Here is a 22578-nt window from a genome sequence, read left to right as displayed (position 1 = left end):
GCATTCCTCAATATATTTATCGCATAACCCTGGCGGAACACAAAAAATTGTTTTGTTTACTCATAGCAACGTTGCTATGCTTCGCTGGTTTAACGTGATGAGAACGGTGCAAACTTAACTGATGGGATGAGATCTAACTATGAAATGATTTAAGCATAGCCTACAGCAAAGTACTGTAAAATATGTAATTTTAATATAGCCCAAAATGATCGGCTATTAAAGAAAAGTTAGACAAGGCTTTCTGCCCTACCAAAATGTATGGTCACCGCACGCTACTGTAGCCTAACAGTCGGATAACTTTAGACATCAACATAGGGAGCGGGACGGGATTCGGGAGTCTTTCTCTCGGGATTTTGCGGGACAGAATTTTTTTGGGGGGGCTGTCACGTGATCGGGATATGACGGGAGTATTTGTGCGGGCTCGGGATGGGACGGGAGTGAAAATTGCTTCCCGTGTCACCCTCTAATCTCCACCCATTACTGTCGGTGGTATACAGTATCTCACAAAATCAACGCATGGTAAATCATATAGGCTATAAGGATAAACAGTAGACCTTATCGAACACGACAATATGAAACATTCTTTTGTACAGTAGCCGTTCCCGTTCCTGAGTTTTGAAATTGCAGCAACTTTCTACATGGTATCCAACTTTGGGCTGAAATTCTAATGTAGCCTAATAGCAGCCCAAAATAAAGAACCTGCTTTCCATATCAAAGAATCAAAAGTTGATCATGGCATGCACAGAGGCAAAGTGTAAAACACTGGTCTTAACGGGTTGGCCTGTAGCAAGTATTTATATTCATTTTCATCAATGATTGAGTCAGACACAGCTCTCTTGAGTATAGACTTTATCTCCTCACTAAACTTCATTGTGGGATCACTGTGTAAGCGAGCATAAAAGTTAACGTCACCAAGTTGTCTTTCTATTTCTTGTACATAAGCAACCCTGTCCTGAATGACAATTGAACCCCCCTTGTCTGCGGATTTAATCACAATGTCATCATAGCCTATTGTCTTGAAAATTATATAGCCTAGCATAATAGAGGGCCCTTACAATGATCCAAGACCTTAGTAGTAAAATTACACTGAAAATACTAAGGAAGGACTTAGTATACTGAAAGGACTAATTTGATATTTTACAGTGGGTACCAGGCCCGGAGTGGGTAATCGGGAGAATCGGGAGAATTTCCGGTGGGCCGCTTAACTTTTGGGCCGGTCAAAGGAAAAATATTGACATTTGCCACGTTAGTGACGTTAGTGACCAGACTATACATTTCAATGGTATAGGATGGCCCGCCAGGCTAAGTCTCTGAGGCTATGCCCTCTGCTTCTTAGCAGACTTTTAACATAGCCTGTGCATGTGTTATGTAACTGGAGTTGATTTATGTTTTATGTAATGGGATAAATATTATTTATGTATGGATTTCTATGCAACGTCACAAAAACATGCGTGCGCAACAATGCTCTCCATGAAAAGAATAAAATGAGTTTTTGTGCTGAAAACTGCACCAATTCGAAATCACGATGGTTAGATTGTTCAATATCAGAATGCATGTCTTCGCCAAAAATGACAAAATACGATGTTATATTAATAATGCAAATGAACGGCAAACTCTGAAATATAGTCTGAGATGAGATGTTATTATCATTGAGACAACAGGGGTATACAAAAAAATCTGATTGTAGCTTACAGCAGCCGACTATTAAATTTATAACGTTGTGGACGGCCACCAAGCGTCTTCTGCCCCACGGCTGCGCGCGCATCTAGTTTTGTTGGTAAACGAGCACTCGCGCGCATCTAGTTTTGTTGGGTCGCACTCGCAGTCGCTGCCTAGCAACCGGGACAGTTGGAAAACAGAGAAGACATGAAGCTACACGGTTTTGACAGTGGGATGAAAAAGTTACTAAAAAGGCTACAAGCTGTCATAACAGTTCAGTCTACTGTAGTAAAGTTAGGTCGTACAGTCACTGAGGTCGATAGTCACGTATTATTTTCAGTATGAGTCTGTTGAGTAGACATTGCGGAGGTTAGCAGTTAGTAGCTGGATGTGGCAGTTGTTTGAGGGAAGACGTTAACGTTAGTCATTTGACTGAAGCGGTAGTGCTAGTGCTAACTAGATCAGCAAGAGAGTATTAACACATTCCGGTACAAATGTCTTGGGAGCTGTTTACTGTCGATCGGGAAGGACAGAGAAGAGGGAGGCTGCCATAGTGAGACTAAGTTAACGTTACAACTTGGTGGACGTTGGAAAAGCCTCGAGTGGAAACCGTTAGCCTGGAAGCTCATCGCTCGCGCAGCCAACTTTCCCAACTCAACAGCGATTCTCAGGGCAACGGTCGCCTCGCATCTTCCCTGCCCACCAGTGACCAGTCTCCGCTGCTGGTCCTGCTAAGAGGTGTGTTGTGTTTGTGTGTCGCCTGAAATGTACTGTAGCCTACGGTTTGTTTTACACATTCTTTTAGCGACCTAGTGGAACAGTCAACGTAGACTAAACCTAACACGTAGACTAGTTAACAAGGAGGATTTTTCTTGAAAGACACTCGTTTGAACGGCCATCACTAACGGCCATCACTAACATGATCGTAAAGTCTGTCGGTCTCCATGGACTGAACTGATACATTGATGAACTTTTGTCACAGCAAAGTGTGTGTGTATGCGTGTCTGTGCGTGCGTGCATGGATGGGATGGATGAGTGACCTGACCTGATGGGCTCAACCGATTGCACTGCGCTGGCCTACAGTATATCATATGTGACGTGTTAAGTTGAAATCTTCACTCCGGGGTTTCATGACGTATCTGGTGTGCACAGGGCTTTTAATTATAAAATACCCCCCCCCCTCTCTCTCTCTCTCTTTCAGACTCAGCAAGTGTGGTGTATCAGATGAAGGTTATGTCTGTCTGGCTCTGGCTCTGATGATAAACCCCTCCTGTGTGAAAGATCTGTACGTGAACAACAATCATTCTGGAGGATCAGCACAGAAGCTGTTATCTGCTACACTGGAGGATCCTCACCGCAAAGTTGAAACACTTCAGTATGTAATCTAGAGAACCAGAAACATCAAGATGTAGTCTGGATTTATTTATTTATTTATTTATTTATTTATGTGTTTATTTATACATACTTACATTTACATAAGTGAGGATACATGGAATTGCATCCCTACTGCGTAATCTCCTACCCTGGAAATCCAGAGTTCTCGCGAGAGCACAATGGAATTGTCTCTGCGAGACACTCTGGCAATGAGCAGTGATGCACGTTACTTTTTCCCCTTGCATTCCGGGAACCAGCTAAACTGATGAAGACAGTGTTGCAAAGTTGGAGGACAGTACACATTGGTCGTAGTGTTTTCCGATTGCGTCAAAGTCCGAAATCATTCAGAGTAAACATGGTCTAGTGTTATCCAATTGCGTGCAGTGAGATTTTTAAATGCATGCTTGTTGCCGCCCCTCGAGTTGGGCCATTACATTGTTCGTGACCCTTAATCTTTCTAGATTACCAGGGTCTGGATTTTCCACACATCCACACAGAACAGAACATTTGATTTACAGACTTAAGCAAAAACCTTTTGAATAACAAAATGCATTTCCTACTGTAGTGTCTCCATACACTAGAACAACAGTACATTTGATTGGCAGATACCATAATCAACGAAAAGCGGGAAACCCAGGAGTAAATGTGCTTCTAATGTAATTCTAGTGTTGTTTAACAAGTAGGCTACAGTATGTGTCCTGTTACTGTTACTGTAGAAGGACTCTGTAGTCCTTACTGGAGGCAACAAATGAATCATGAATCAATCAATAATCAGCAAATCTACATGCAGCATCAACTGTTTACACTGGTACCATTTTCTGTGCATTTCACTAAATTTAGTCGATTTGATTCAAAGTAACCGTGCATAGTGATATGTTGAGTTCTGTCATAATTCTGTCAAATGTTGTTGCAGATTTGCTGACTGTAAACTCACAGATAAATCCTGTGAGATTGTTGCTTCAGTTCTACAATCACCAAACTCCCTACTACAGCTGGACTTGAGTGACAATGACCTGGGGGATTCTGGAGTTCAGCTTCTCTCAAAAGGACTGTCCAGTTTTAACTGCAAAATACACACATTAAGGTGGGTATACATTTTTATTATCATCTTAGATTTCCTGATTAGGGAGAAAAACCATGACAATATAACATCAATTGGTCAGAACCAAAAAGTAGCATTGAACATGCTGAACCTTATTGCTTATGCTTAGAGTTTCAAAATCTGGCATCGGTAGCATATATCACCATGGCTGTTATTTGCAATCAGGCACGAGGCCAGAGGCCAAGTGCAGTGTGTTTTACATGGTGCCTGAACATTTATTTAGAGCACTGGAGCAGTTCTGTAGTCTATTGATATTTTCTATCATTTTTAGAACTATTAATAATAATGCCTATTCTTAAAGTCCACTGCCCAACAATGTCATTTAGGTGCTGAATAGATATAGTGCTGATAGGAAGTTTTTTCAGTTACATTTTGACATCTGTAAAAACAAATGTGTCTAAGGAGGAGTGTGTACTAATTCAATAGATATCTCCTCCACACTTCGCATCACAGTCATCATATTCAATTGACTAGAGTCTCTCTCTCTCTCTCTCTCTCTCTCTCTCTCTCTCTTTCTCTCAGGCTCTCTGATTGTCTCATCTCAGAGAAGGGTTGTGGTTTTCTTGCTTCAGCTCTGTCTTCAAACCCCTCCCATTTAAAACTGCTTGATCTCAGCTTCAATTATCCTGGAGAATCAGGACTGAAGCTGTTATCTGCTAGACTGGAGGATCCTGTCTGTAAACTGGAGATACTGAAGTATGTTCAGAAAGAACCCCCCATTGTTACACATTTAAACATTCAGCACGTTTTCATGCCAGGAATAAACCGTTTTGAATCAGTCTATTGCCCAAATTCCGTTTATGTCAATATTCCGTTTAACCTGTTTACAAGCAAGTAGAATGTCACATTTGGAGCATATTGCTGTTTACATAGCAATCGACATTATTCCAAATAAGTCAGTGACGCAGCCTAATAGGCTCCCAACGTCCTGACGTAAATCTCCACTGGTGGAATTCCCTCTTTTGGCTGCATAATACAACGTCTTCAGGCTCTTCCACCTATATTTCACTTGTTCAAGCGTACATCGATAGCCATCCTCATCAAGTTTTTAACAAAACGTTTTAAAAACATCGCTATTACGACATTTTCTCCCGTCAATGAACTCCATGACGTGCATGTGCAAGACATAAGTTTGTCTACTCGTCTTTCCAAAAGTGTGTGCGTTGTTTTGCCATGATTAGGAAAGTGCCTGAGAGACAATCGGTTCATGTTATCCTAATTCTGTGGGAATTGAGCATGCACAGGCCTACAACACTCTTCCTTCTGGGAGCATATTCCGTTTCAAGTGTTTTCATGACCTAATATTCCGTTTAAAACAGGCTTTGGTTTATTAATAAACTGAATATGGCCTTTTTCGGTTTATTTCAATCAGAATAAGGTGTTTACAAGACACGCGCATATTCGGTTTATTCCCAATAAACTGATTCGAAACCGTTATTTGCTGCATGGAACCGTGCTGATTGTCTCCATTTTGGAGACCATAGTTATTTCTTCATACCGAGCGTACCGGCCTATTTTCAAATGTGTATTATATTAGCTGCTTTACACTGAAGTATATTTATCTCTTTGATGCAACATGCAATAGTGCAAATATTTAGAGGTGCATTCAAATTCGCAGGCGTAGCCAAATGTTAAGGAAACTTTGCAAACAGTTTTCTGTTTGTGTGTAACTGTTCCGAGAAAGCATATTGACCATAAACATTCATGACTGTTTACCGAATCTGAACGCCTCTCAGATTCCAGGCTGCAAGATTAACAGAAAGACTTGCTTGTGTTGCTGGTGGTCCCTGATCATGCATTAAATAATGGAGTTTCACTGTTGGAAAGTGCATTTGTTATTCAGAGGTAGTCCTCTGGTTGCTCACTAACTCTATCTAAGTACAGGATAGACAGTGTTGGGGCTTTTTACTTCATGATTGTCTCCTTCTGAGAACTAGAGGGGTCTTGAGGCGTCAACCTTGGGACAAGTAGGAGCCTTTGTATGCGTGCATGCAAAACATATATGTATAATTTATATATGGCGGCAGACTTTTCTGTGGGATAATACATCACCTTACATTTCACAGGTGGCACAAACAGAATTATATATATACGGCAGCAGACTTTTCTGTGGGATAATACATCACCTTACATTTCACAGGTGGCACAAACAGAAAATCAGCAGTGTTGACATGTGTCAAATGGTACATGTTTCTGACATTTTGCTCTTCTTACAGAACTGACCATGCTTCTCTAAGCAAAGCACGACCACGTTTGCTGAGATGTAAGTTCTTTTTTTTAAAATTATTATTGTTTATACACTATTTGTGATCATTCACATTCACATGTTTTAGCATGGTATGCTTGAATGTGTGTATGGGTGTGTGTGTGTGTGTTGGTAGATTGAGTAGGAGTGTGTGTGTGTGTGTGTGTGTGTGTGTGTGTGTGTGTGTGTGTGTGTTAGTAGATAGAATAGGAGTGTGTGTGTGTGTGTGTTCTCATGTGTGTGTTTGTGTGTGTGTGTTTTTTTTAAAATTATTATTGTTTATACACTATTTGTGATCATTCACATTCACATGTTTTAGCATGGTATGCTTGAATGTGTGTATGGGTGTGTGTGTGTGTGTTGGTAGATTGAGTTGGAGTGTGTATGTGTGTGTTGGTAGATTGAGTAGGAGTGTGTACATTAGTAGATTGAATAGGAGTGTGTGTGTGTGTGTGTGTGTGTAGATTGGGTAGGAGGGGTCTGTGTGTGTGTGTGTATGTGTTGGTAGATTGAGTAGGAGTGTGTGTGTGTGTGTGTGTTGGTAGATTGAGTAGGAGTGTGTGTGTGTTGGTAGATTGAGTAGGAGTGTGTGTGTGTGTGTGTAGATTGGGTAGGAGTCTGTGTGTGTGTGTGTGTGTGTGTGTGTGTGTGTGTAAGTAGATTGAGTAGGAGTGTGTGTGTGTGTGTGTGTGTGCGCGTGTGTGTGTGTTGGTAGATTGAGTAGGAGTGTGTGTGTGTTAGTGGATTGAATAGGAGTGTGTGTGTGTGTGTGTGTGTGTGTGTGTGTGTGTGTGTGTGTTGGTAGATTGAGTTGGAGTGTGTACGCTAGTAGATTGAATAGGCGTGTGTGTGTGTGTGTGTGTGTTGGTAGATTGAGTAGGAGTGTGTGTGTGTGTGTGTGTGTGTGTGTGTGTAGATTGGGTAGGAGTCTGTCTGTGTGTGTGTGTGTGTGTTGGTAGATTGAGTAGGAGTGTGTGTGTGTGTGTGTGTTGGTAGATTGTGTGTTTGTGTGTGTGTGTGTGTGTGTTGGTAGATTGAGTAGGAGTGTGTGTGTGTGTGTGTTGGTAGATTGTGTGTGTGTGTGTGTGTGTGTGTGTGTGTGTGTGTGTGTGTGTGTGTGTTGGTAGATTGAGTAGGAGTGTGTGTGTGTGTGTGTGTGTTGATAGATTGTGTGTTTGTGTGTGTGTGTGTGTTGGTAGATTGAGTAGGAGTGTGTGTGTGTGTGTGTGTGTGTGTGTGTGTGTGTGTGTGTGTGTGTGTGTGTGTGTTGGTAGATTGTGTGTGTGTGTGTGTGTGTTGGTAGATTGAGTAGGAGTGTGTGTGTGTGTGTTAGTAGATTGAATAGGAGTGTGTGTGTGTGTGTGTGTGTGTGTGTTGATAGATTGAGTAGGAGTGATTTTTTGTGTTGACATATTATGTGTGTGTGTTTGTTGGTGTTGACATGGTGTGTGTGTGTGTTCTCATGTTATCTCTGTATATGTGTGTGTTGGTAGACTGAGTAGGTGTGTGTGTGTGTTCCCATTCCACCCACTCCTCTTGTCTGCATATGTGTGTGTGTGTGTTCCCCATATTCTGATGAGGATGTTCTCTCTGTATGTGTGTGTGTGTGCGTGTGTGTGTGTGTGTGTTGTTAAGGTGTGTGGGTGTGTGTTTGTATTGACATACTGTGTGTGTGTTTGTTTGTGTTGACATGGTGTGTGTGTGTGTGTTCTCATGTTATCTCTCTGTGTGTGTGTGTGTGTGTTCTCATGTTCTCTCCTCTTGTCTGCAGATGCCTGTGATCTCACACTGGACCCAAACACAGCACACAGAAATCTCTCTCTCTCTGAGGGGAACAGAAAGGTGACATGTGTGAATAAGAAGCAGCCGTATCCTGAACACCCAGAGAGATTTGACTCCAGTTATCCTCAGGTGTTGTGTAGAGAGGGTCTGACTGGACGCTGCTACTGGGAGGCTGAGTGGAGTGTTGATGGAGCTGAGATATCTGTGGCCTATAAAAGCATCAAGAGGAAAGGGACCAGTGATGACGTCATAATGGGACGGAATGCCAAGTCCTGGAGTCTGATCTGCTACTCTGATCACAGATACTCTGTCCACCACAATAAGAAACGCACTGACATACCTGCCCCCTCCTCCCGCTCCAGAACAGTAGGAGTTTACCTGGACTGGCCGGCCGGCACTCTGTCCTTCTACAGCGTCTCCAATGACACACTCACCCACCTGCACACGTTCCACTCCACATTCACTGAGCCCCTCTATCCAGGGTTTAGGGTTTGGGGTGAGGTGTCCCTGTGCAAGATCACATGAGCTCCTCCAATAGGTACATCTACCTTTACAACCTTTTTCTCTCTCACTCTCTCTCTCTCTAATTCAGTGTGTGTGTGTGTGTGTGTGTTTGTATGTTGTCTCTCTATTTCTCTTTCTTTCCCCCTCCTCTCCTCCATTTGTGTGTGTGTGTGTGTGTGTGTGTGTGTGTGTGTGTGTGGTGTGTGTGTGTGTGTGTTTGTATGTTGTCTCTCTATTTCTCTTTCTTTCCCCCTCCCTTCTTTCCTCCCTCTCTCTCCTCCAACAGGTACATCCACCCCCCCCCCTCACTCTCTCTCTCTCTCCTTCTCTCTCTCTCTCTCTCTCTACTATCTACCCTCAGTCCCTTCGCTTCCTCTTTCTCTCCGTCTCTCATTCTCCTCCTTTGGGCTGATTTTCAGATTTGTGTGTGTGTGTGTGTGTGTGTGTGTGTGTGTGTGTGTGTGTGTGTGTGTGTGGTTTCTATGACACTGTAATGTAATACAGGCTTGTAGGCACAAGAAGCTCTTTTACAAACAACTTTAGTAAAGAGGGTATTTTTGCTTTGCATCAGATTGAATGATGCCCACTGGCATATCACACACATCAAGCTAATATAGCGTGTGTGTGTGTGTGTGTATGGTTTGTTTGTTTTTTGTATGATACTGTTTTCTATTTAACAAACTGCCAAAATTCAGACTTAAATTCATCAAGTCAGACATTCCAACATTCCACAGTAACCACGTAACCGTAGCAACATCCATTGTGATGCTTGATCTGTGGCCCTGGCAGTGGAGCAGGGCTTGTTGCTATGGCATTAGCTCCAGCTTTGGCCCATAGACTGTATAAAGAACTGCAGGAACACCAGTCACACACACTCCTGTTCATACACATGTGTAATGCTGAGATGCTGTTTAGATATTGATATGTATATTCTATTATATAATTACTGTTCTGGTGAAACTAAACAAATGCTGATATTGCTTTCTTTATATTATGCTCTTCTCCTAACAAAATGAATGTGTGGATTATAAGTGTTTCAACAACAACAATATGATGTATTCTGTTCTCCCTAAAGTTTAGTTATTTGCTGAATTTCTTTGAAAAAGTATTTGCTGATCTGAGGTGTCAGTGGTTCTATATACAGTATGTGTTGACATAGAAAAAACATGCTTGTTTTTCTGACTTAAAATATGTAAATAAAATGTGACTTTTAAATGTCTGAATAAAGATTCTGAAAGGAGATGTGATGAACCTGTTGTCAGTTGATTTGTTTAATTGTTTTCTATGCCATAACAAAACAGAGTATGTGATTTTTATTTTGTGATTTCTTTCTTTTCTTCAAACTTCCTTTTTCTGTAGTTGGACATGGCATGCATTGACCACCAAGATCATCTCTCTATTCAGTGCAACACTGTACCAGATTAGTGTATTGCAGTAGTATAATAACTAGGGCTGTCAAAATAACACATTAACTTTGATTAATTAATTACAGAAATATTAAGGCATTAAAGAAAATAAAGCTGCTTAATCACATTTCGTGGTGACATTTGACACAGTGCAGTGTGGCTATAGTGACTGAAGGACGCAGACGAGAAAGCTGCTTTGAATGAAACGTTTAGCCTACGTTTTAAGAAGAACTCCCAGACTAATCCTGTTGACAGGAGCATCAATCTACTATTTCTGCAGTAAGGAATTCCCGTTGCCTACCATGGGAGTTCGTCAAGTCTGAAATATCACCAGAGCATGTTTAATAGGTAGCCTGGCTCTGGTATCACCTCAATGCAAAGCAATCTGGAGGTAGGCCTACAAGTTAGCACACCTCTTGATGATGATAATGCTAGCTGCCAGCCTTGTTAGTTACTTTGCTAACGTAGCCTATTGTTTGCTTAGCCTATAGGCCTACCCTACGACTGACCAACTAACTAACCGACAAACTCCCTTACTAAATTGACTACATTTGTTGCACACTTGAAACAAAATGTCTTCAAATGTATGTTGAAGGTGGTTACATTTATTTCCATTCCAAAAACTTCACACATTGCATTTCGATTCGCACTTGTAGGCTATGCTGCTTTTTTTGTCTCGTTTTCTCAGAGCCCTGCGTTCTCTTATCCTGGACTGCCACCTACTGGATAGAAAAGGTAACAACCTAATAATTATGTGAACAAAAATCTACAACATGTTGGAATGGCCAAAAAAGGATAAATCATGGGGGGTATACCACATATTACCTTGGTGTTAGGGTAGCTTACTCCAAGGCCGTAGCCATGATGTCAACATTGGGGGGAACCAAATCTGTGGTGCGGTGTGAATTTCAATAACAGAATTTCAATACATTTCCTGCCATGCAAAAATATTATTAAAATCACAAACAAGTCATTAGTTTTTAGGATATACCAAACTTTTGACGGGCATAGGCACGGATGGATTATGAACCCATAGATGCAAAAAAAACCTCCCCAGTTAAGATAGGGGGGCCTGAGGGCATACTTCCCCGGAAGACTTAAATAAAATGACCCTTTATATTATGACGACTTGTGAGTTTTGTGGAAATAGAAGAGAAGGGCGAAGAAGCAACTTCACACAGTCTTAGGCTTCAGGGCCCCCTGAGCTCTTGGGCCCAGTAGGTCCATTCAATAATCCATCCCTGGATATAGACCTGTGGTATGACTCCATTTGTCTCCAAAATGTATATTTTTTTAAAAAAAATACAAACTAGAGTATCTTTGATAACCTCTATATTACACTGAATGCTTACTCATAGGTTTGGACCTATAGCCCAATCATATTTTGTATTTTGATTTTATTATTCTGGCGGCTAATCACACAATTTTAAGGTAGTTTGAACGGGATGGGATTCAAGATAGGCTAGCCTACTTAGTCAGGTCCCTCTTCTGTCTGACTCACCTCAAGTTACTCTATGCATTATAGGCTGGTTTCTGACAGAAAATAGGCTACAATATGGAATTGCTTCAAAGTTCCCTTTGCGATATTGTTGACAGCCTGCACCGCAGCAGGGTGCAGGAAGCTTTTGATAGCGCACGCATCAAACGCAAAACCTCCAGGACAAATCACTCACAGTGTAGGCTACTCTCTCTGAAACCATCAACAGGTCACTAATTTGTGCGTTATTTACGTTTGATTGCATTTCAGATGGCGGGACTTGTTGGTTTCCTGCAATAGCCTATAGCGTTTTTTTTTCTTTATTTATTTTATATGTCCGAATATTGGGGGGGACATTTTGGTCACGTCTGAATATTGCCCCCCCCCCAAAGTCTATGGTGACTACGGCCCTGGCTTACTCTGCACATGCCATTGACAGTGAGTAGTAACTTCAGTCATTTGCATCATACGACAGTATATCTGACGACAGTATATCTGATTATGTTGAACATGTTTTTAAGCTAGAACAGTGGTGTAAGACCAGCTCACTCTTACTCAATGCAGGTAAAACAAAGGAGCTAATTCTTAATCAAACAGGTTCTCCAACACCACTGACATTAACCAATCAAACTGTTGAAATTGTTAACTGTTTTAAGTATTTGGGAACATACATTGATGATAAGTTGAATTATACTGAAAATGCTGATGATATAAGCAAAAAGGCCAGCCAAAGACTGTTTTTAATTAGGAAATTGAAGGGATTTGGAGTCAGCTGTAATATTCTTGAGAGGATATATGTCAGTTTAGTGGAGAGCATCCTTACTTATAACATTTCTGTCTGGTATGGTCACTTGACTTTACACAATAAGAACAAGCTGTCCAGAATTGTTAAAATGGCAGGGAAAATCATAGGGCGACCTCAAAAAACACCAGATAATCTATACAGCACTGCAGTACACAGAAAAGCCATGAACATACTGGATGATGACACACACCCCCTCCATTCTGAATTTGAGCTGCTCCCCCTAGGGCGGCGCTACAGGGTACACATGGCAAGGAAAAATATATACAAAAACTCTTTTATTCCAAATGCAATTTCCATAGTCAACAAACAATGGAAAAACTGGACTTGTATCTGATGTGTATGCATGTGTGTGTGGGCTAGAGGGAGGGGATACATGTGATGTGCTGTGTTCATCTTGTGGCTATATGTCTGTGTGTAATGGAATGAATGTGTCTACTCTATGTTTCCTATGTGTTTTACTATTCCTATCAGTGAGACCAAAGACAATTTTCATGCAGGCATGACAATAAAGTATATTCTATTCTATTCTATTCTATTCTATACTAAATATCTGACACCAGGAACTACGCTGATGCCTGAGCCAGAGGGGAAATTAATAAAAGAGACGTTGAACTTTAAAGTCTATAATGTTGTTGTATAATGTTGGTTTGGCTCTTCATTGATTCACTCATCTGCCAAAATTGATTTTAAGATAATTATGTTCATAGCAAAAATGGATGCATGCGATTAATTTAGATTAATTAACCACAGAGTTTGTGGGAGTGGAAGGGAGTTCCAGAGTTTGGGGCCAGCCACGCTAAAAGCCCTGTCACCCATGGAACGGAGATGTGCAGTGGGGGTGGATAGGAGGTGGGCATCAGTGGAGCGTAAGGTGCAGGTAGGTGGGTAAGGGGTCAGGAGGCTTGAAAGATAAGAGGGTGCAAGATTATGTTGGGCTTTGAGTATTTGATGTGAGAGTCAAAGGAAAGCGTAGAATCAATTGTGACACCAAGGTTTTTGACTTCACAGGTAGAGGTGGTGAAGTAGCCAGGGATGGATAACCGGATGCCACCCACCCAAACCTCTTTTCAGTCGACTCCCATCAGGCAGGTGATACAGGAGCCTGCGCTCCCGCACCAGCAGGCTCAGGTACAGCTTCTTTCCAGAGGCTGTAGCACTGCTGAACAAAACTACACCAGCAGGCTCAGGTAGCACTGCTGAACAAAACTTCACCTCCTGTCCTGCATTTGCACTTTAGCTGTTACTAGTTTACCTGTTTACTATTTACTACTGCACTGTTTACCTGTTTACTATTTGCTACTGCACTGTTTACCTGTTTACTATTTACTACTGCACTGTTTACCTGTTTACTTTTTGCTAACGTAGTGTATTGTTTTCTTAGCCTGTAGGCCTACCCTACGACTGACTAACTAACTAACCGACAAACTCCCTTACTAAATTGACTACATTTGTTGCACACTTGAAACAAAATGTCTTCAAATGTATGTTGAAGGTGGTTACATTTATTTCCATTCCAATAACTTCACACATTGCATTTCGATTCGCACTTGTAGGCTATGCTGCTTTTTTTGTCTCGTTTTCTCAGAGCCCTGCGTTTTCTTATCCTGGACTGCCACCTACTGGATAGAAAAGGTAACAACCTAATAATTATGTGAACAAAAATCGACAACATGTTTGAATGGCCAAAAAAAGGATAAATCACAGGGGGTATACCACACATTACCTTGGTGTTAGAGTAGCTTACTCTGCACATGCCATTGACAGTGAGTAGTAACTTCAGTCATTTGCATCATACTAAAAATCTGACACCAGGAACTACGCTGATGCCTGAGCCAGAGGGGAAATTATAATAAAACAGAGACGTTGATCTTTAAAGTCTATAATGTTGTTGTATAATGATGGTTTGGCTCTTCATTGATTCACTCATCTGACAAAATTGATTTTAAGATAATTATGTTCATAGCAAAAATGGATGCATGCGATTAATTTATATTAATTAACCACAGAGTTTGTGGGAGTGGAAGGGAGTTCCAGAGTTTGGGGCCAGCCACGCTAAAAGCCCTGTCACCCATGGAACGGAGATGTGCAGTGGGGGTGGATAGGAGGTGGGCATCAGTGGAGCGTAAGGTGCGGGTAGGTTGGTAAGGGGTCAGGAGGCTTGAAAGATAAGAGGGTGCAAGATTATGTTATATATATATAAGTTATATAGAATGTCTATTTATACTCGACATATATACTCTATTTATCTCTGTAGACATGTCATCTGGAAACCTGTATTTATCCAACTATACACTGTACATTATTAATCTCTATTGTCTACACAGCCATACTCTACCTGCACTTGGTACTTAATGCTTCTTTGCACTTCCAGTTGGATGTCAACTGCATTTCATTGGCTCTGTACCTGTACTCTGCTAAATGACAATAAAGTTGAATCTAATCTAATCAAATCTAATAACTGATATTGTTTGAGCTTTTTCAGTACAGATGGCCTGGGTTCTCTTAACGCTACTTACCAAGTCCCTTTTACCGCCTTCCTCTGGGCCCAGAGCTGCAAACACACAGACAGTTCACAGAAGGAGATCAAACACAGTTCTGATGGAGAACAGTGCTACCTCATGCAGCAACCAGGGTAAGATACACCCAACAACTGTTCTGTATAACTATTGCCATTCCTTGTGTAAGAACACTACAATTCTACCACCAATGGAGTATAGCGTTAGTTCAGGCAGGCCACAGTTCACGCTTGCTAGACTACTCCATACCTCTTCCATGTTATTTCCCCTTCTGGGCATAACAGTAAGATACACCCAACATCAGTTCCGTATAACTATTGCCATTCCTTGTGTAAGAACACTACAATTCTACCACCAATGTTCATTACAATCTCTGCAGAACTGTGAAAGCTTTGAGGTTGTTTAGTGTTGACGATGCCTGGTCTGTTCTGTCCCCCACCTCCACCCCATCTCCTCCTCACACATCTGCCTTATCAATGTCTAGTTGCTGTCATTGATGCCTGGTCTGTTCTGTACCCCACCTCCTCCTCATCTGCCTTATCAATGTCTAGTTGCTGTCATTTATGCCTGGTCTGTTCTGTACCCCATGGGGGTTTATCTGGCTGCTCTCTCTGTCTTAGGCTTTTCATGTTTACACGTGGAAGGGCAGGGGGATCCCAGAACAGAGCCATACCACCAAATGAAACATTATGCATTACAAATAGCATTTAACTATCTGGACTAAATTAGCTAAGTAGTCTTGACTCTTTCTCTCTCTCTCGCCCTTTCTCATCTCCTGGCATAACACAGATGGGCGGATCCATTACTTTCTCTGTTATTGACTCCACTTCGGAGAAGACTGAATGGGATGGTAAGGCCAGCAAGTACAGCGCTCCTGTAGCTCCCACATTTATTAGCTGCTAGATTAGAATTCCACGCTGGTTGCATGTGATTGGTGTATTCAAATTCACTTCACCTGAGAGGTCTCGCCCATATCAGAGTGCCCACCTTGGCATTCCACCGGGAGATCCCATTCTCACACTCATATTATTATTCTGCTTTAATTTGATTTCCTACAACACCATCTATACAGGGGCCTAAAACAAGAAGAAAAGGTTTGAGTCAGCAAAAATACAAATAATCCCAAAGCGTAAATTGAAAGTATGGTGGCAAATCCAAAGCTCCAAGCGTAGCGTGACACAACGCACTGTAGCATCCTCACACAGAATTGTACACACCAATCATTGGAGTTGGAGCTCATCATTTCTGAATGTCAGATGTGTATGTTGAACCATATGATCCACACTATTTCCTCTTTCCTTTTTATCACACAGGACAAAATGGCCTGGTTTCCATGGCAACATTTCAGCCTTCTACTCAGCCTTCTACTCCAAGTCCAAGTCCAAGTGAGTACACACACACACACACACACACACACACACACACACACACACACACACACACAGTCACCATGTCAACACAAACAAACACAACACACACACACTTGAAGTGTCGCATTTGAAGTGTGATCATTATTACACCCAGGGGCGTTTGACTGGGGGTAAAACCACTACTGATTACCAGGGCCTCAAGGGGAGAGAGGGCCCTTGAAAAGTCTGGAATATATTTCATTTTTCCAGGATATTTCAGGTTCTAATTAAATTTCATAATAAATGTCAGATACTTTCTTGGAGAAAGACATATAGCTGCACAGTTTGCACTCTAGCCGATGCTCAACTGAACTAACATAAACAAAATGTGTGCAGATGGACTAAATCATTTGGGGCATTAGCAATTACCTTAGATAGTCTTCACTTTTTTGTGAAAGCACAAGCACATGCACGCACACACACACACACACACACACACACACACATGCACACAATTTCTCAGAATTATGAACAGGCAAGATGGGGGTGGGGTTGTATAAAATGTATATTACATGTGAAATCTATGAACTAATCATGTTTTGGTACTTGTTGTCTAGCAGATACCAGTGAGAATTGAGTGTGCATAATGTAATTCAGTGAGACAGTTAGGATCATATATGCCTTTCAGCATGACTTATTTTTGTGGAAAACATGTGCTGGACTGGGCGGCGGTCATATTTTGTACCGCTCTGCGGTACATCTAGTTACCCTATCATCTAGGCCTACAGATTGAAGTGTAGAGTGGGCCAATATCGGGGCATGTCACTTTTCCACTCCATGCAGGTGTGAGGCTGGTATTGTTATTATGAATATAGCCACAAAGTCAGCCTAGATATCTGATGGCTCAGCGGTAACGTGTCGAGAATGAACGCAGGCGGCCAGCGTTCAAATCCCGTGTTACCTTATGTCAATTATCAGTATACGAGACACAACAATAGGATTTAACCGTAAATAATTATGTTTACAGATACTATATCTACATCGGGAGATCACGGAACTCAAATGTAATCATGCGCTAGATATCATGTAGTTTAGATATGTGCACTTTGTGGGTATTGAACCATCGATTTGGGTAGCCTGCTACTTACAGACAGGTCATAGCCGAAACAGCTGAGTCACATACATTTACTGTACGTGAAGGAGCCGACGTATTTCACTAATACACTTTTAATTACTTAATGACTTCAGTGACTATAAACACAAGGAGTGTTGATTTAAGGATCTCACAAATCAGTGATTGTGTCATGTGAGCACTTCAAATTATAAACAAAACAATCAAATTAATAGCAAATAGGGTACTGGTGCATTTACACAGTCCATAACATTTAAATGTGTGATTGAAGGTTAATATTTAATGAGGTGATTGCTCGCCACCTGTTCATGGTTGAAAACTCTATTTCAGTCCATTTTTGAGGTTGATCTTGTTCAGACACCATGGCACGCAAGCCACAATTCACACAAATAGAACTGGAAATACTTTTCAAAATTCAAAATTCAAAATTACTAACTCAAAACAAAACACATGGCAAACCATTACAACTAAAGTGAATGCAGTTGGGGAGGGGTGCAGGAGCGTAGAAGACATCCGCAACAAATGGAAGGACTACGCCAGTGTGACAGAGGAGGGCTGCCGCCAGAAGAAGGGAGCACCATAGAACTGGTGCGGGAGTAAATACAGCAGCTTCCCTCACACCACTGGAGGAAATAGTTCTGGGGATTTTGGGGCCAGTGGCACTGGAGGGCATCTCTGGTGGGATCGACTACCCAGTGTCCAGCGGCCCTCCACCACATCTTCCTGCCACTGGAGGGCATCTCTGGTGGGATCGACTACCCAGTGTCCAGCGGCCCTCCACCACATCTTCCTGCCACTGGTTCTGTGCCACTGGATCTCCACACCCAGGGTCCTCGCCTGCTCCTCAGAGAAAGGACTCCCCATCTCCTGCTCCCTCCTACTGTACCTATAGTGAGGAGCTCCATCTCCTGCTCCCTCCTACTGTACCTATAGTGAGGAGCTCCATCTCCTGCTCCCTCCTACTGTACCTATAGTGAGGAGCTCCATCTCCTGCTCCCTCCCGCACCAGGTTCAGAGGAATGTTTGTGGGATAATTTTTATTTTTCTCATTGAATGTTTAGTATACCTTATATACATGTAGTGAAATCTAATTGTCATCTCCTTACTCTGACCCTTGTATTTTCTGAAACTCCTATGTTGGAATGTTTAGTTAGATTAACCCCTGGGTCACCGAACTGTGGGGGGGTCGTAAACATTTCTTATCTCTGTTAAAATACCAGATGGTTAAGTGATTACTGGAGGGTGACAACTTGTGATTTTCCTTGGGTGTGGGGTAAGGGTATAAAAGTTGGCTTCACCCACAGATGGGTGGGCTTGTTACTTTGACATTTCATGTGGGTAACATGCTCCCGGCGTCGTGAATAAAGCTGCAGTCTCACACCAGTTGTCTTGGATTAATTTTGACCACACGTTCCTGCGGCAGCCCTCCTCCAATAGTCCCCATCTCCTGCTCCCTCCTACTGTACCTATAGTGAGGAGCTCCATCTCCTGCTCCCTCCCGCACCAGGTTCAGAGGAACGTTCCTGCGGCGGCCCTCCTCCAATAGTCCCCATCTCCTGCTCCCTCCCGCACCAGGTTCAGAGGAACGTTCCTGCGGCAGCCCTCCTCCAATAGTCCCCATCTCCTGCTCCCTCCCGCACCAGGTTCAGAGGAACGTTCCTGCGGCGGCCCTCCTCCACCGCGACGTCCACTTCCTGTACTGCTTCTTCTTCCTCTGCTGCTTCAACCTCCGAGCCTCCGGCTCTCCGCATCCGAGGTCCTCGCCTACATTTTCCCAGCAATAGTCCCCATCTCCTGCTTCCTCCCGCACCAGGTTCAGAGGAACGTTCCTGCGGCGGCCCTCCTCCAATAGTCCCCATCTCCTGTCCCCTCCCGCACCAGGTTCAGCACCACCACCTGCTGCAGCACCATCACCACCAGAAACATCACCACCTCCAAGCTCACCTGCCTCAAGCTCCCTCAGGCTGCTTCTCCTGACTCCCCTGGCTCCTCTCAGTCGGGGAGCTCCTCTGCAGGTACAAGTGGGGCAGAAGAGAGAAAGGAAAAGAAACTACTGCACCTACAGTAGAGTGAGGAGCTCCTTCCATCTGAGAGGAGCAACATCTCAGAGCTGCGGGGGATCAGGCAAGAGCTGGCAGCCTTGAGGGAGCAGACAAACAAACACCATGAGGAGGTGATGGAGTACCGACGGGCCAAACTCCAGATCTTGGTGGAGCAAGCCAGTCGCCCATCTGTGACAATGTACATGCCTGCACAGGGTGAGCATATACTCCAGGGTCATGTTCATGACCAAGTTTCATTCTGAGTGTACATGAGTAATTGTGACTAATTGTGCTTTCCTCTCTATTTAGATCCATAGATGTCCAGCACATTTTATTTTTATTGTCCCTGCCTGTGTGTGTGTGTGTGTGTGTGTGTTGTCTGTTTGTGGCCCTGCCTGTGTGTGTGTGTGTGTGTGTGTGTTGTCTGTTTGTGGCCCTGCCTGTGTGTGTGTGTGTGTGTGTGTGTGTGTGTGTGTGTGTGTGTGTTGTCTGTTTGTGGCCCTGCCTGTGTGTGTGTGTGTGTGTGTGTGTTGTCTGTTTGTGGCCCTGCCTGTGTGTGTGTGTGTGTGTGTGTTGTCTGTTTGTGGCCCTGCCTGTGTGTGTGTGTGTGTGTGTGTTGTCTGTTTGTGGCCCTGCCTGTGTGTGTGTGTGTGTGTGTGTTGTCTGTTTGTGGCCCTGCCTGTGTGTGTGTGTGTGTGTGTGTGTTGTCTGTTTGTGGCCCTGCCTGTGTGTGTGTGTGTGTGTGTGTGTGTGTGTGTGTGTGTTGTCTGTTTGTGGCCCTGCCTGTGTGTGTGTGTTGTCTGTTTGTGGCCCTGCCTGTGTGTGTGTGTGTGTGTGTGTGTGTTGTCTGTTTGTGGCCCTGCCTGTGTGTGTGTGTGTGTGTGTTGTCTGTTTGTGGCCCTGCCTGTGTGTGTGTGTGTGTGTGTGTGTGTGTGTGTTGCCTGTTTGTGGTCCTGCCTGTGTGTGTGTGTGTGTGTGTGTGTGTGTTGTCTGTTTGTGGCCCTGCCTGTGTGTGTGTGTGTGTGTGTGTGTGTGTGTTTGTGGCCCTGCCTGTGTGTGTGTGTGTGTGTGTGTGTGTGTTGTCTGTTTGTGGTCCTGCCTGTGTGTGTGTGTGTGTGTGTGTGTGTTGTCTGTTTTTGTCTCTGCCTTTGTTTCCCCCCCTGTGGTCTCCTTTGTTACTGGAAGCAATAAAAACTTCATTGCTACATACAGATGCCTGATGATTCATTAGGAACACTAAATAAACTGTATACAGGCCATATTGCTGTTTTGGTTTTAGTCACAGGTGTAGTATCATGCATTAATCATGGATTGTGCTAAAGAAAGGCATTTAGCTCCACTAACCTCATATCCAATAACGTACATAACATATGCCCAGTGTCAGGGATGGGCAGTATTTCTAATACATGTATTTAAAATATGTATTTCAAATACAAAATACTATTTTGTAATTTGTATTTTATTGAGATAATGAAAATGCCTTCGTATTTTGTATCAAAATACTTCAGTGTTGTGTATTTTTGTATTTTCAAAATACTGTAAAGTACTTTCTGTGAAACACTGTGATGACATCTATCTAACTATCTATAAAGCACAAAATCTGTCTCTGTCTGTCTGCTTCAGTAGAGTTTATTTTCTTTTGCTGGACTGATTTTTCTAGACTTTAAATTTGTCTATGTTCTCTGATCTGTGAAATATTTCAGTGCTATGGTAACTTGACAAGATACCTCAAACAAGGACATTTCCAATTTTGCACATTTTAAATAAGAAATGATTGATAATGTCATAATAATTGGCTTCTAATTGGCTTAACTAATTGGATGGTGACCTGATTTTTTTTTGTTTTTTTAATTTACATTGATAGAGGTTGTGCACACACCAGTTTCAGGTGTATACAAAATTATTCATCTGTGATGAAATGCTACCTAGCTTAAATTTCTAAATAAGTCATCCATTTGGATTGTTTGTCTTTGAATTATTGTCACTGATTCATAGTGGGCAATCTATTACGCCAACTGGCTGGGAAGTGCAACAGTTTTGAGTCGGCATTCCTGTTGCTGTAAAACAGTACATCTCTAAACTCAAACAGTCAATAAAAGTGGACTGTCAGAGCAGATACTAAAAGCCATGCCGAGTGTCCTGTTCGCTCTTAAACTTTCCATTACATTTGGTGCCTCTGCCTAGCCACATAGCCTGGCTAACGCCAGACCTCATCTCATTGAGTTTGGGTCTGGGAACTACACATTACTTTTCTCGTATTTGAGACATGGTTTACGAATGCTCAGAGCCATTTATTGGGTGCTACGAATGTCTATCAAATGGGTCTGTACGTAGCTCATAACCGCTTCAGTGTGTCATCATCGTCTTGCTGTCCCCCCTCCGTTCTGTGATTGGTTCCTTTGTTGAGGTGAAAATCGGGTCCATGGAATCCATCCAATCGTAAATGTGTTAGAGTTATGTACTATAAAGAACATTTTGAGCGATCACATAGCCTACGTTCAATGTTGCAATATTATCAGAAGGCCCTATGTGCAATTGGCTTTTGAGCAGGATCTTACAAGAACATTTCAAAATGAATGGAAAGACACAGTGATGATGAGATTTTGCACTCAGCTGTAGCCTAGGCCTGATAGTGGTGAGTCTATTATAGCCTATTTGCTTGTATTGTAGCCTAAGCCTAAGCGAAGGATGCTCTTTATTATATGGCAATTTTGGAAAAATAACTAATAAAAGTGAGGTGAGGTGAGGGGAGGTGAGGTGAGGTGAGGTGAGGTGAGGTGAGGTGAGGTGAGGTGAGGTGAGGTGAGGTCCCCCCCCCCCCCTCTGTCAGTGCTCATGCCCCCCCCCCCCCCCCCCCACTCGCTGGCACCGACCCTGGCAGAGGTTTATATTGGGATGTCTAACATGAGGGGTCAGCATATCTAACCTGTTGACTGATTATGGAAGGAGTCTCTTAGAGTCTCTGATACTATCTTAATGAAATTTTATTCAAAGAGACACTATGTCAGAAGGAAAGGGCACACAGACTTCTGGCACTTGTTGGTGCTAAAAGAGTAAGCAGGAAATATTAACACTAAGATCTACACAAAATTTCATTAAAAGTGTAGGTGCAGTTAGGTTTTATACACTGTTCATATGTGAAGGAAAGGGGTGCTCAGCAGACAGGAGAGGCACAGGATGAAAGC

At 42.7% G+C, this 22578-nt stretch overlaps 2 protein-coding genes and 1 long non-coding RNA gene across 4 annotated transcripts in view; 2 read left to right on the top strand and 1 right to left on the bottom strand.

Annotated features, from left to right (window-relative positions):
• LOC143136509 (NACHT, LRR and PYD domains-containing protein 3-like) overlaps positions 1 to 22578 on the top strand; it is a 207213-nt gene that overhangs the window by 55872 nt on the left and 128763 nt on the right. The window lies entirely within an intron of this gene.
• LOC143136862 (stonustoxin subunit alpha-like) lies at positions 2832 to 8817 on the top strand. Its single transcript, XM_076297540.1, has 5 exons — positions 2832 to 3034; positions 3947 to 4117; positions 4658 to 4831; positions 6352 to 6398; positions 8152 to 8817. The coding sequence occupies exons 1-5, from the start codon at positions 2916 to 2918 to the stop codon at positions 8685 to 8687; spliced, it is 1047 nt and encodes a 348-aa protein (XP_076153655.1). The 5' UTR covers positions 2832 to 2915; the 3' UTR covers positions 8688 to 8817.
• On the bottom strand, positions 14354 to 20766 carry LOC143137674 (uncharacterized). 2 transcript variants are annotated; one of them, XR_012990057.1, is made up of 3 exons: positions 20738 to 20766; positions 14871 to 14905; positions 14354 to 14511 (listed from the first exon to the last, which is right to left on the bottom strand). It is a non-coding gene; the product is annotated as an uncharacterized LOC143137674 (long non-coding RNA). The 2 variants fall into 2 exon arrangements; XR_012990059.1 differs by lacking the exon at positions 20738 to 20766 and adding an exon at positions 19296 to 19357.

Source organism: Alosa pseudoharengus, unplaced genomic scaffold (assembly GCF_046254945.1).
Source record: "Alosa pseudoharengus isolate Yale_2024_CS ecotype anadromous, Long Island Sound unplaced genomic scaffold, YU_APseudo_1.1 YU_APseudo_1.1_scf_1, whole genome shotgun sequence".
NCBI classification, from domain to species: domain Eukaryota; kingdom Metazoa; phylum Chordata; class Actinopteri; order Clupeiformes; family Clupeidae; genus Alosa; species Alosa pseudoharengus.
The sequence above is the reverse complement of the archived record's forward strand: the minus strand, read 5'-3'. Positions and strand labels throughout refer to the sequence as shown.